At 41.9% G+C, this 14,688-nt stretch overlaps 1 protein-coding gene across 8 annotated transcripts in view; it reads right to left on the reverse strand.

Annotated features, from left to right (window-relative positions):
• itpr1b (inositol 1,4,5-trisphosphate receptor, type 1b) overlaps positions 1 to 14,688 on the reverse strand; it is a 380,201-nt gene that overhangs the window by 235,358 nt on the left and 130,155 nt on the right. For 4 of the 8 annotated variants that reach the window (XM_055647745.1, XM_055647746.1, XM_055647743.1 and 1 more), the window contains exons 21-30: positions 13,897 to 14,038; positions 12,288 to 12,441; positions 12,000 to 12,187; positions 10,148 to 10,298; positions 8,532 to 8,586; positions 7,546 to 7,711; positions 3,967 to 4,149; positions 2,577 to 2,666; positions 2,352 to 2,489; positions 1,524 to 1,649 (exon numbers count right to left, since the gene is read on the reverse strand). In XM_055647745.1, coding sequence (XP_055503720.1) covers positions 1,524 to 1,649; positions 2,352 to 2,489; positions 2,577 to 2,666; positions 3,967 to 4,149; positions 7,546 to 7,711; positions 8,532 to 8,586; positions 10,148 to 10,298; positions 12,000 to 12,187; positions 12,288 to 12,441; positions 13,897 to 14,038 — 1,393 coding nt within the window. Of the gene's footprint in view, positions 1 to 1,523; positions 1,650 to 2,351; positions 2,490 to 2,576; positions 2,667 to 3,966; positions 4,150 to 7,545; positions 7,712 to 8,531; positions 8,587 to 10,147; positions 10,299 to 11,999; positions 12,188 to 12,287; positions 12,442 to 13,896; positions 14,057 to 14,688 lie in introns of all 8 variants that reach the window. The other 4 variants (XM_055647740.1, XM_055647741.1, XM_055647744.1 and 1 more) reach the window with 1 other exon arrangement.

The raw sequence follows: 14,688 nt of genomic DNA on the forward strand, positions 1-14,688 counted from the left end.
CCTCTGACTGCTCTTGTAAATAGGCTATCTATGAGGCCAGTCGAGGTGGGATTCTGGTCGGTAGGGACCCCCACCCACCCGGGGGTAATGATGGTTGGAGACAAGCTAGTGATTATGCCATAGAACGTTATAATGCCATAAGTGATAATGTCATTGAAAGGTGAAAGTGGAGATGGTCACTGCCCAAAACTTTTATAGTGTAAATGTTACCTTCCATTTTAAGTAATAAATGTCATTGTGGTGTGCAGGTAAGGGCTATTTCATTTGCCGAGGAATTGCAAATGGAATAGAACATTAATTCCATTAGCTGTTGGCTAATTAAGTCCCGAGCCAACAGCCAATATTCCCATTTTTGTCCTAATGATGGAAGGGAGATCATTGATGACACAACTGCCAATGGCTTGGCCTAAACTCCTGCATGATGATCTGGGATGATTGAACTCCAACAACCATAACCGTGTTCCTTTGTATATGGACGTACTCCAAACACGCAAGTATTTTCCCGTTGATACCCATTGACTTCAGTGTCACAAGGGTATTGACTTCAGTGTCACAACCAAATACTGCCGTGATATCAAGGACAGTCACTCTCCTCTCGCCTTCAATGATTGTCGGCTTGTGCTTCATTCCATCAGGGGCCGTCTACAATCAGTAACGTACAAGAATTATATTTTCCAAAAACCAGGAGGCCAAAAGAGAAAAAGGGAGAACTGGGAGAGAGAGGACGAGGAGAAAATATTCCAGAAAACCTTCTCCTATTTGGTCAGTCTCACAAGTGGACAATGGAATATGCACTGTCACCAGCAGGCTCACTCCTACCTAACTGGGCTCTTTGTACATGCTTCCGAATGGTGACTGGCTCACTGGTGTACATACGTGGATCGGTGCAAGGCAGATAGAAGGGCCATCCGCCCATTCCAATAATTATCAATCCCATTAAGTGCAGCCTCTGACTGCCCTTTAACCAGAATATCTGTGTGGCTGGTTGAGGGGGGATTCTGGTCAGGGGAGACCCCCCCACCACAGGGATAATGATGGTAGGAGACTAGCTATTGATAATGCCCTGGAAGGTTAAGGGTAGGTGGCAAGTGGAGATAGTCGCTGCCCAAAACTTTCATAGTGCAAATGTTACCTCCCATTTTCAGCATATCTCCAAATGTCATCTAGGTTTTGTTGTCTACAGGTACGGGCTACTTCATTTGCCGAGGAATTGCAAATGGAATAGAACATGCATTTGTGTACATGCGTTTGCATGTTACATACATGTTTCTCATGCCTTTCCAAAAGCATTCACATTGAAATGGCTACCTATTCAGTCACGAGAAGCAAAGGACGCCAAGGTAGAACTTCACTGCTGCCACTTTTTGCAAACCACTGTCACCTGATCTGCCAGTGATCTTTCTACGAGACAAACAAAATAATACAGAATCCACATAGCCATCAACTTAGATTCTCAGGACCACATCAAGATAAAATGGCCAGTTCCAACAGTGACCCAGCTAGGTTTCAAGGACTGTACTTACCCCTGGATTGAGGAAAAGGTTGATGTGCTTGTGCAGAAGAGCTTGGTTCTGTGGGTTGCCAGCACAGAAATTCTGCAGAAACTTGTGTGCCAGCTTCATAATCTCTTGCATTCGGAGGTCCTCAGCCTGTGGAGAACAAGAAACAAACAAGATCAGGGTTTAGGGTCAACGGCACAACTGCGCTTTGTTGGGAACTGCAGCACCAAGGGCTGTGGATTGTTAGTTGGGGAGATTATGCTGGGTTGACAATGCTATTCAACAGGATTCTCACATCCCTCCCTGTTTTCCAGTTCAGTAAACAATACACACCATAAGCCATTCAGCCCACTATGCTTTTCTCAGAACATGCCATGTCTTAGCCCGACATTTCTGTTGTCTCCACAGTCCAATGTTTAGTGTTCACTTGGTCCATTTATCTAATTTTTCATTGCAAAGGAAGATAGAATTTGCTTCCATCATCTTTTTCTGGCTGCAAATTCTACTCCACAAGAACTTGCCATATCAAACATTTGCTCACATCAAATCTGAATCTTTAGTTAATTTTCACTGTAGTCAGAGGGATTAAAATATACTGCCCACTCACTTCAATCTGAACCAAATCAAACGTTGCATTTATTTTGATGTGAATATTTATTCATGCATGGAACAATTATTGGACTCCAAGAGACCAGTTATTCCCATGGAGTATACATTTCTTGCCACTTCAGAGGGTCAGCAATGAGGCAAATGCATAATTCATGAGGAAATGTGTTCATCACGTTGGATCCCAAGAATGAAACTGAAGAAAATGTGTAACTGCCCAAGTTTGGGCTATGAATGATATCAGACCTTCTCATAGGGAATCTGCAGAAGGTCCAGGACAACAGTGTGGGCACCCATGTTCCTCAGTAACCTCTGCTGCTGCTTGCGGCTTTTCCTCACGGATGAACTCTCTTGAACACACAGCTTGCTGAGTCGGATCAGAACCTGGAACAGGCAAAGCACGGCTTAGACTCTTTGGAGAAGCAACCAAGTAACCAAGATAACAAACACACCACAGTTCAAAAGTCTCACCTCCTTTATAACTCGATAATTCCTGCTGCTGGTGCTTTCAATGGCAACCACTGCATCAGAACTGGCAGCTTGACCCTTGGCAAAGTCACCCTGTATGGGAGGGGAAAAAAACACACACACAAATAGCTTACTCTTCTTATAGAGAATAGCACTGCATTTTACAAAAAAAATATCTGCACGCTTGTGTGAAATGTTTCTCAAAGCTTCAAGTGGGATTTATGAACAGGCAGCAATTTACTTGTTGATTCTTATAAAAACAAACAAATCACTTTTGTCTCTCCCACTAAAAGACCTAAATGTCAACACGAACATAAGGCTCATGTGAATATGACCCACCTCACAAACCATAAAACAAAATAAACATGTGGTATTTGCAGCTCTGCCTCTCAGACCTGCGGCTAAAACTCTGATTAGTAAATTTAATAGAATCATGCTCCATAAACTTCAGTTTATCCTCTCCTCCAAATACTTGTATTATGCTCCACTGGGTCTCTATGTTATCAACAATACATCAAGCAGGTTAATAACAAACCTTGCCCTCCCTCCCAGGGTCACTGCACGTTATTCTCTTAGCCTCTGCTTCCATATGAAACTGTCACACACACTTACGATTAAACTCACATTTTCCAATGTTTTCAAATTGCTGTCAAAGTATAAAAAGATTAGACATCAGAAATAAAAAAATAAAAAATGCTGGAGGAACTCAGTGAATCTATGGAGGTAAATGGGCAGTTAACATGGTGTATACAATCGGGAACGGCATTGATAGAGTGAATGCATAAAGTATTTTACACAGAGTAGGGAAATCAAGTAACTGAGGACATGGGTTTAAATTGAGAGGGGAAGGATTTAATAGGAACCAAAGAAGCAACCTTTTCATTCAAAGAGTGGCGATTATGGAACGAGCAGCTGGAAGAGGTGGTTGAGGCAGGTGAGGACTGAAAGAGTGATCCGCTGAGTTCCTCCAGCAGTTTATTTTTTCCTCCAGATTCAGCATCTGCAGTATTTTGTGTCTTGTAGACTTTCCAGATAATGCTGGAGATTCAAACAACAAGATCTCAGATGGTTCAAAAACAAAATGCTAGAAATACTCAGCAGTCCAGTAAGCATATGTGGAGTGTAAAATGGTGTTAACATTTCAGGTTAATGATCTTTCATCAGAATTGATGAAAGTTCATTAACCTGACATTAAGCTATGACATTAACTCTCTCTCTCTCTCTCTCTCTCTCGTCAGATGCTGCCCAACCTGCCAAATACTTCCAACCTTTTCTAATTTTTGTTTCTGATTTCCATCATCTGCAGTGTTTGGACTTTCAATGATTCTCCCAGTTTGCTGTCAATGCGGGTGACAATCAGCGTGCTTCTCCTGTCAAATGGAACACATCTTACATCTTTTTTCTTTTTCAATTCACTTCCGCTTGTTGAATTGTCTCCACCTTCCATTGACTCATCATGGGCGTTGCCCTTGTAAACCCAGAGCTCTGACTTTTCCACCAGCAGCCTCAGCTGGTCCAGGTCAGCTTTGATTTGTTTGTAGTTTTCTACATCCTGGCTGGTGACAAGCAGCTGGACCTGAGGGGAGCACAGAGAGAGATCAAACCGTAAAAACCTAGAAAGAAGGAAGTCATCAGTGCTTCAACGTCTTGCAGTCCAATCTATTCACCACATGAAATCAATGTCCATACATGTGAACTCTAAAGGATTTATGGGGTGGCCAAGAGGATGGAGGAGGAAGTGAATCATGCCGTTCTTACTCCAAGAATTCTTTCCAGTGAAAGAATGTGTCTCGTCTTCTGACATAACTAATAAGCAGTGGTAGAGATAAAACGCATGGACAACTTCTCGTGGTTAATGTATTTAACCTCCGCCCTCAGAAAGGGAGCATTACCCCAATTCAATTTGTCCCCGAAAAAAAAAAACTGTTCTTTTAATAGCTCAAATCTCTAACAAATTGTAGTGCAAAATATTTATGGGCTGCAAAGTACAGATAGAAGTAAGTGAATTCTGTATAAAACAGTACTCAACAAATGTGTTAGTTCAGACTTCCTGCATGTCAAGGTACAGAGAAAAGGGCCAAGGATAAATGTTGAGGCACAAAATAACCTTGGTAAGATCCAGTCTCATGGGGATCCGAGTCCTCTACAGCCATGGAACTAGGATGCAACAACCAAATTGTTGGTCAAGTCACATTGAATTTGTCGTCATTTACACGCATAGTAAGATACATGTACAATGAAAAGCTTGCTTGCTTGCAGCAGCATCGCAGGCACATATATTCAGGCAACACACAAGTCACATAAATTATACAAAGACAGTGAAAAGAAACAGACATTGCAAAACAAGACATTAATGCAAAAACACAACGCAAACAGGTCCGAAGTGGAGGTCCAAGGTTTTCCATTGCCGAGAAAGGATTAGAGTTGTAAAAGTTGGTTCAAGAATCGGATAGTTGTTGGAAAGTCACTATTCCTGAAGCTGGTGCAGTGGGACTTCAGGCTTCTGTACCTCCTGTCCAATAGAAGCACTGAGAAATGGGCATGACCTGCGATCCTTAATGATGACACCATTTTGAAGCAGCTCCTCATGCCGATGCTCTTGATGGTGGATAAGGCCGAGCTCATCGCCCTCTGCAGCCTCATGCATTCCTATGCCTTGGAATTACAATACTAGACCATAATGCAACCAGTCAGGATATTTTCGACAGTGCATCTGTGAAAGGACTGTGCAGTGTTCACAATTATTTGCGGCCTTCTTCGCTCCTGGGCGTTCAAGTTGCCGAACCAGACCGTGATGCAACTAGTCAATATGTCTCTACTGTATACCTGTAGAAGTTCACGAGAATCCTCTCTGACATACCAAATCTCCGTAATCTTCTCAGGAAGTAGAGGCGCTGATGTACTTTCTTTATAATTGCATCAATGTGCTCAGTCCAAAAAAGATCTTCGGAAATATGCTCGGAATTTGAAGTTTGACTGTCTCCATCATCGTCCCATTGATATAAACAGGATTATGGGTCCTCATCCTTCCTCTTCCAAAGTCCGCAATCAGTTCATTGGTCTTACTGATATTGAGAGCAAGGTTGTTATGCTTGCACCATGTGGTCAATCAACCGATCTCACGTCTTTACTCTGACTCATCACCATCTGTAAATTCGTCTAACAACAATGGTGTCGTCGGCGAACTTGATGATGGAGTTCGCACTGTCCAGCTACACAGTCATGAGTTTAGAGTGAGTAAAGCAGGGGGCTGATGACACAGCCTTGAGGTGCTCCCGTACTGATTCATATTGAGAAAAAAGTATTTCTGCCAATTCAAACAGACTGTGGTCTGTTGATGAAGAAGTAAGGATGCAATTGCAGAGGGATGCGCAGAGACCCAGTTCTGTGACCAGCTTGGAGGGGATAATGTTATTGAACGACGAGCTGTAGTCTATAAATAACAGCCTGACTAATGCGTTTTTATTGTCCAAGTGGTCCAGTGCAGAGTGGAGAGCCAGTGAGACCACATCCTCCGTTGACCTGTTGTGACGGTATGTAAACTGTAGTGGGTTGGGGTTCTTGTTGAGGTAAGAGTTGATAAGCACCATAACCAACCTCTCAAAGCACTTCATCACCACGGACATTAGGCCACCAGTCGAGGGTCATTGGGGCACCTTGGGCAAAGGGTATTATTGATGCCATCTTAAAGCAGGTTTGATCCTCGGACGTCAGTAATGAGAGGTTGAAAATGTCTCCAAAAACTCCCGCCAGTTGGTCTGCTCAGATTTTGGGAACTCGTCTGCGTATACCATCAGGTCCAGACGCTTTGCGAGGGTTCATTCCCCTGAAGGTTCTTCTGACGTTGGCCTCTGTGACTGTAATACCATCACGGCCCTTGGGGAATCGAGATGGCACATCAATGTTCTCCCTATCAAAGCGTGCGTAGAACGCATTGAGCTTGCCAGGGAGCGATGCTTTGCTGTCGCATGATCTGCCTCCTGATTTTTTCTTTTAGGAAATGATGGCATTCAAGTCCTGCCACAGTTGCTGAACATCCGCCTCATCCTCCAGCTTAGAGCGCAAGTCCCTTTTGGCCTTTTTGATGGCTTATCAAGGTCATATCTGGACTTCTTATACACCTCTGCGTCGCCAGACCCGAATGCCCGGGATCCAGTCCTCAGAAGAATGTGGATTTCCTGGTTCATCCAAAGCTTCGGGTTAGGAAACACTTGGATGGTTTATGTAGGAACACAGTCCTCCACACATTTCCTTATGAAGACTGTATCGGCTGTGGCGTATTCATTTACATCCGTTGCCAATTCCTTCAACGTTGCCCAGTCTACTGACTCCCAGCAGTCCCGTAGTTGCTCCTCTGTCTCTCCTGACCAGCTCTGTGCTCTCTCTATCTCTCTCTCTATGACAGTAACACGTTGATTGAACAAATGCAAACCACTGATAGGCCTTTTCTGAACGATGCAAGCAGAGAGACACAGTCTATGAGCAAATGGAACTGGAGGTTTTGCTCCATAAAATGTTGACTAAATGAAGTTATGCTCCTTACAATGGTATTTAATTGAGTTGACCATGTTCATTGCTTCCATCTGGTGGTCCCATCACCGTTCCAAATCCGTGAACATCGAAACACAGGAGACTCTGCACAGTTCCCACTGCGAACTATCCCTCCAAGGAGGGAGAAAGTTAAAATTTATATTCCTTATGGCTAAGTCCTCTTTATTTGTATGAGTTCAATCAGAACAGGTTTTCTAAAAAATGCAAAAATTGTGGACTTTGTACATATCTCACGTTGGAAACCACATCGCATATCAATTGGAAAAGTCATGGTAACAATCACACACCCGCAATCCCTGAATGACTATAGGAGACTCGAGGTCTAAACGAACATCACTTTACTCCTGTGTATAGATGTGGCTGGCAAAATTAGGGGCTTTTACATCAGCAACCTACAGTAGAAATGGAAGTCTTCAAATACCTGCTTAAATGCCTGAAGGACCTCTTGCCTCTGGCTAAAATGCCTAAATAAGAGGTGGAGTGCTCCCGATACTAAAGGTGGGTAGTCGTGCATTGTGAGATGAAGCAGGACCCGTAGAAATGTTCTGCCTCCATGATCATCCAGATCTAATGGGGTATTTTCATCACTACATCGAAAGAAAAGTAGATATAGCACATAACATTCATTTCCAAATAGAAAAATAGTATTTCTCTTGCATCCGACAAGGATATCCAAGAACATGTTATAGCCAATAAATACATATGTACAGTAATTACTGCTAGATTGAAAACAAAATGAAAGGAAATATGTAGAGGATAACAAAGCAATAAATTTGTTTTTTTCCCAATGTTAATCAAACAAAAAGTATTTGCCAGGTCATTGTGGAGTACTCTTCTCTCATCTTCGATATTATACCTTGTATTAATCAGAGGCTATATACATAGAAACATAGAAAATAGGTGCAGGAATAGGCCATTCAGCCCTTCGAGCCAGCACCGCCAATCAATATGATCATGGCTGATCATCCAAAATCAGTACCCTGTTCCTGCTTTCTCCCCATTTCCCTTGATTCCGTTAACCGTAAATATCTAACTCTAGTGCCTCAGTATATCTAAATATAGTGCCTCAATTTAACATCAAACCTACAAGATGATTCCCTCCTTGCTGATGGCTTCCTCTATATTGATCAAATCCTTGGAACACGAGTGAAGACTGGACGCCAAACACCCATAATTACAGAGCACATACATACACACACAATCACAACTCACTGTGTTATAAATGGATTACAACCGAGTGCAAACCCACCCACATCCTTCATTTATTGTGTCTTAATGTGTTTTAAACACTATTTTACTGTGCTGCCCGATTACATAGAACTCTTTTGGGAAGGGATACAGTTTACAACACTAAGAAAATATAGTTACCCAATGGCTTTTACCAAAACATCAAACATTAATACTTACCTTCCACCAAAGATCGCTTCAGCCTGCTCTTCAATGTGCTCAAAATCTAATGTCCCTGTAAAATAAATGGAAGAACCCAATGAGTTACTCAACCTATCCAGCAGTAAATATTTTACAGACAATTCCAAGCTGGCTTACTCTAATCAAATCACACTTGTCCAAGCGATAAATACTGTAATTCACACAACAATGATCTTTTCTAAAGATTTCCCTACCATAGAGATTAAACTATCAGGTTGTAGATGATGGGCTTTTCCTTGCACTCTTTTTTTGAGCAAAGTTAGAGCATTTGCAAGTCTCCAGAACTTAAGCACTATTCCCAAATCTATAAGATTTTTTTAGTATGTATTGCATCTAGCAACCTAGGATATATTCCATCTAGACTGAGTGATTTATCCTCTAAATGCAGCTAGCCTTTCCAGAGCCTTCATCAGTTTTTCTCTCATTCACCATCTCGGTCACTTCTTCCTTTGCTGAGAGTTGTGCAATACCACCAGGGTAAATATGAGGTCAAATACTTTGGCCTTGTACTCTGCCTCAATGAGATAGCATTCTAGGTCCTCATCAGCCTCAACCTTTCTGCAACGACCCACTTTGTTATACATGTCGATACAAAATTATTTGAATCCTTTTTGTTTACTGCAAGTCTTAACACATACTCTTCCTTTAACCTTCTTGCACACTGTTTCATTTCCCCATCTGAACTTTGTATAGTTGGTCTAGTTCTCAATTATGTTATCCAGTTGGAGGTTGATTAGTTTAAAAATTGAAGCACTAACCAAGCGACTCCAAGCAAAGGAAACAGGAGAATTGCAGAGTGTAAATTTGCAGATGGGCAGTAGAGTTAAACAATGTAAATTCAGGGGGAAGGTGGGGATTGAATAGTGTAAAAATAATAGTGTAAGAGGAGACATCCAGCAGCATATTGAAATAAATATAAAAGGTACAGCTTGATTGGTATTCAACAGCAGCTGAAATTAGGTTAGGACGATTTCGGGTTTAGATTAGATTAAAGATATAGAGTGGAAACAGGCCCTTTGGCCCACCGATTAGAGAAAGCCACCAAGTCCATGCCGACCAGCGATCACTCATAAACTAGTTCTATCATACACACTAGGGACAATTTACAGAAGCCAATTCACCTACAAACCTGCATGTCTTTGGAATGTGGGAGGAAACCAGAGCACCCAGAGAAAGGAGGGATAACGTTGAAGGTGATGGTCAGTGTTGGTGTGGAGAGACGATTCAAAACCCACATATGACACCCAAGCTTGTGGACAATTTGGTTTGGGTTCAGATAGTGGCCTGACAGGGAGAGGAAATTGGTGGTCGGGGAACGTTTGATGATGGTGACAATGATGGGTTGAGCATGTGGTTTGGGGTTGTGGAAAGTTTGTACTTGTGCAGCGTGAGGTGCCAGCCTTGCAGTCTCTCAATGTAGAGACCACAGATGGTCAAGAGCAGTGGTGGGTTGTTGGAGCTGGGTTCTGGCACTGTAACTTGAGAAATGATGGTGCTTTCAGATGCTGCTGCTGTGGGTTGGCAACAATCTCAAACTTCAGAACCTCTGGCACAATGAAACAGGACATTAAGTGAACCAGCCAGTTGATACAAACCTGGAACATTACTTGTCCCATCCTGAGAAGCCGACCCCATACTCGGTGGGGACTCGGTCGACTGATGATGTGCATTACTTTCATCAAACTCTCGTTTAAATATGGAGAGAAGGCAAGAGATTCGATAATCCAAACGAACATTCAAAATGAACTGAAACAGCAATGGTAAAGATGATGGTTTTAAGAGGTGCTCTTACTTCAAAATTAAATCACATGCAACACCTTAACAACTTCAGGATAGCCCAAGGCATTTAATAGTCGACCAAGTAATTTTGAAATGTCGAATCTAGCAACACAGTGTGACTTCACAAACAAGAGAGACAAATACCACTTAGTTTGTTTTCATAGTGTTGGTTGTGTTAAATACCATCCAGGTTATCCAGTTCCTCTCTTCAAAAGCATTGAGGTTTTTATTGAACAAGATCATCGGAGGGGGCAGTCTTGGCCTTATCAAAAATGCATCTCCAACAGTCCAGCTCTCCATTCATGTCTATCACATTTGTCTGATCCTGTGAATGTGATTTGAACTCAACCTCCTGATGCAGAGCATAAATGTAACCCTAAATTGTTATGGAGATTGAAAAATGTCTACAATATAGGGACAGTGACAGGTGGGAAAACTAGGCTTGTTATTTTGATGTGTATGAAAATTTAACAAAGAATGGTGGCATGGCACCATTGGGGAATGCTGAACAGGGTCTTTGGCCCTCTTTCAGATTTAGAACTTTTCACTTAAATGCTTTAACACAATGGACAGCAGTGTGAAGGTTTGTTTTAAATAGACTACATTTTTGAGGATGCTTTGTTAAGATTGGATAGTAAACATGAATTGGGCAGAATAATTTTGTATAACGGCAGCCCATTGTTGCAACTTCTGCTGACTTGGGGGGAAAAGGCCTGGACAAAGGTGTGATTGGAGTTATGAAAGAGTGAAATACAGACATATGTGGGCTCTGAAATCAGGTTCAACATTCTTAAGCCTAACCGGTGCAAAAGATTGAAAAATGCAGGCAGAAGTTTGAAAAACAAATTTTGCACAAATAACTGGCTGAAGACTGCATCAATGGAGAAATGTGCCAACCCATTTAACAATAACTGCAATGGAGTAAAACAATTTATTATTTTCATAGCATCAAATGTGAACTCTTCTCTACCATTAATCAATAATATATTAATCTTCTTAACTATCAATTCACATACACTCTTAGAAAAGGTTGCGTGGGTGCCTGTGAATCTGATGCTTCTGCGACAGAACTCTAGGATGTGATGTGATGCTGACAGCTGCTAGGTGATTTGTAAATCCTGTTTGTATGTGTACTTCGTTTTGTTAATAAATGTTGAGTGTAAAACAGATTCTGAAGCCGCCAGAAACAGCAAGATTTTAAAAAAAAGGTTGGAATGCTTCATGTTTCAGCTATCAACATTATCATGGATCATTAAAATCACAGGAAAGTGAATTTGTTGCTTTTTTTACATTTTAACCATTTGTAGTTTACAATTCTCCTGTTGTTGCACTTCCGCAGCAAAAAGACACCATTCAGTAATGGTATCACCTTGCTACTCCTAAAAACGCAGGGGAATTCGCAGGGGAAAACACATCACGTTATTCTCGAGTTCCGTGGAACCATGGAGCTTTAACAGAAGTTGCTCAAGATCATAGGCCACGATTCTGTCATATTATGGGCTAGGTTTTTGTGGTGAAAAAAGAAAGCAGAACCGAAAACAGCAAATGACCAGCTAAGTAAATGTGGAACAATGTAAGCAACTCCCTAAAACAAAATTCCAAAGAATAATCTTCAAGTTGTGACCTGTAATGTCAATGACATTAAAGCCTAATTATTGAAAATATTACCTGCAGTATTTCAATTGTTTTTAGTTTTGTGTCCATAACTAGAATATCTTCCTTGTCTGGCTCACCCTGTTGCTTAGTCGTTCCATCCTGTGGTGTAATGGGAGTTAGAGGTAGGAAGCCACCTCCTCTCAGCACCACTTGAGTCATCAGCTCGCCGACTCCATGAATTGATCTCATGACATTACTGCCTGCAATACACACACATTCATCAGTCAGGACAACTGCAGAGGAGTAGTTGGCACAAACATTGGAAATCAATGTTTCAGGACTTCAACAATAATGTCTTACCTCTGTTATCATCCCCCTTAACCAGCTTGCCGATTGGAAAGACAGTGGCCAAGTGGACACAGTCTAATATGGCCAGCAAGATTTTGGTTAATCTCAGGAGGTCACTAAAACAGTAGAAGCCGAAGTAGATAAGATTTCGAGCCAAATTCACAACCTGTGGAGAGGAAAAAATCAGCTCATTTGTGTTCAAGTGTAAGCAGCAACATAAAGAAATTTTATTAAACATTTTCATTTTTCCATTTTGCTCCTTTACAGTAGAGTGGACAATGAAAACAGGAATGGAATCTTAAATGCATTGTGTGGGAGGAAACTGGAGCACCCGGGTAAAATCCCACGTGGTTATGGGGAGAACGTACAAACTCTGTACAGACAGCACCTGTAGTCAGGATCGAACCCAGGTCTCTGGTGCTGTAAGGCAGTAACCCTACCACTGCACCACCGTGTCGCCCCCTCATACAATTCCTTAGATAAGAGCAGTACTTTGTAAAATGAAGGAATCAGAAAAGTTGGAATCTATTGCTTATCAGTAAAATAATTTCCAGGAAGTATGGGTATTCCTGATGGTTCATTGCTCCAGTGACCAGAGTTCACTCTTGAGCTCAGATGTTGTCTGGCTGGAGTTTACATTCCCTCATATCATCATGTGGATTTACCTCATGGAACTCCTATTTCCTCCCACATCCCGAAGATGTGCTGGCAGTTGAGCAATCTACCGCAAATTACCCTCAGTGTAGTTGACAGAAAAACAATCCAAAAAGATTTGGTGGGCATGCGAGAGAGAGAAGTTTGCAGGGATACAGGGAAAGTGTGAATGTGAATAACGTAATTCTCTTGCTATGAACTGGCATAGACCAGGTCGGCTGAGTGGCCTCCTAATCATCAGGCAAGTCAAGGAGGAAGAAATGTAGCAGTTGAAAGAGCAAACTTAATGGAGCAAGGGGATGAGAAACAAGGAACAGATAAATCTAAAGAGAAGACAGAGTTGTAGGGGTCACTGGGAAAAGGGATAAAGTAGAAATAGACAACGCTTAGCACAGGTCTTTATGAGTAACCAGGCTTCCGATCATGAGATAAGAGCTGGGTTGGTCGACAGATTTCAAGGAGGCACTGAGTGGAACCATTAAACACGGCTTCAGTTTCTTCTGCAGTGAACTGGGAAAAATTGTGGTCAGCCAGACAGTAAACAGGAAAAAACGTCTGAAGAAACTCAAAACGTGACCCATCCACATCCTTCAGAGATGCTGCCTGACCCACTGAATAATTCCAGCACTTTGTGTTCTAAAAAGGATTCCAGCATCTGCAGTTCCTTGTGTCTACATATTAAAAAAAAACAAAATGTGTACTTCTGTTATAAATGGTTTAAATTGTTTAGTTTAGTTTAGTTTAGAGATACAGCACAGAAACAGGCCCTTCGGCCATCTGAGTCCGCACCGACCAGTGATCCCTGGTCTCTGGTGCTGTAAGACAGTAGCTCTACTGCTAGCACGAGCCGTGCCGCCAACACGAGCCGTATTTCACAACGTGTTATTTCGGAGGTGCTTCCTCATCATGTTACAGCCCATCTTTATAGATGCTGCACATGTAAATCAGAAGCATTGGGTGTATTTACCTCAAATGTCAGCTTGTTCTTCTCCTTGTCTGAGAAAGGAAACCTTTGGCAGACGACATCTCTCAAATACTCCTCTACAAATTCCATGGTATGAGCAAAACGCTCTTTTATTTCATCTTTGGAAGTTCCACTGGAGTCATAACTAATTAAATAAAATAAACTGGACATGAATTCCAGAAAATGTACACATGAAACAAATCTGCAAATTTTGTAGACTACTCAGTCTGTCATCCTACTAACCCCTCCACCCCCACATCCAATAGTTGGTTAAGCACGGAAAGTAACAATTTGCTATTCCAAAACAGAAGACTGAACAGAACACAAGAGACAGCCCTTCGGCCCACAATGTCTGGGTTAATCATGATGCTAAATTAATCAGCACATCTGCCAGCCTATGGTCTGTATCCCTCCATTCCCTGCCTATTCATATGTTTGTGTAAATGCCTCTCAAACATTGCTATCATTCTTTACTTCACCAGGCAGCATGTTCCAGGAACTCAGTGCGTAAAAAAAAAACTTGCCTCAATTCTCCTTTAAACACCCCCCTCTCACATTAACTTTACCCCTCTCTCTCTCTCGCTCTCTGCCCTCTAATGTTGGACCTTTGCACCCGATACACTGTAACTATGTCCCAGAATGTGACCATCTATTATCAATGTCTCTTCGACATAAACTGTAATTTTAAATGTGGCTACCTCACATTAAAGTTAGTACATAAACATTATTCACTATGGAACAGCTGGAATCATGTTGATGTGCAAATGACCCATTGCACACAGTGTAAACATCTAC

Source organism: Leucoraja erinacea, chromosome 16 (genome assembly GCF_028641065.1).
Source record: "Leucoraja erinacea ecotype New England chromosome 16, Leri_hhj_1, whole genome shotgun sequence".
Lineage (NCBI taxonomy): Eukaryota > Metazoa > Chordata > Chondrichthyes > Rajiformes > Rajidae > Leucoraja > Leucoraja erinaceus.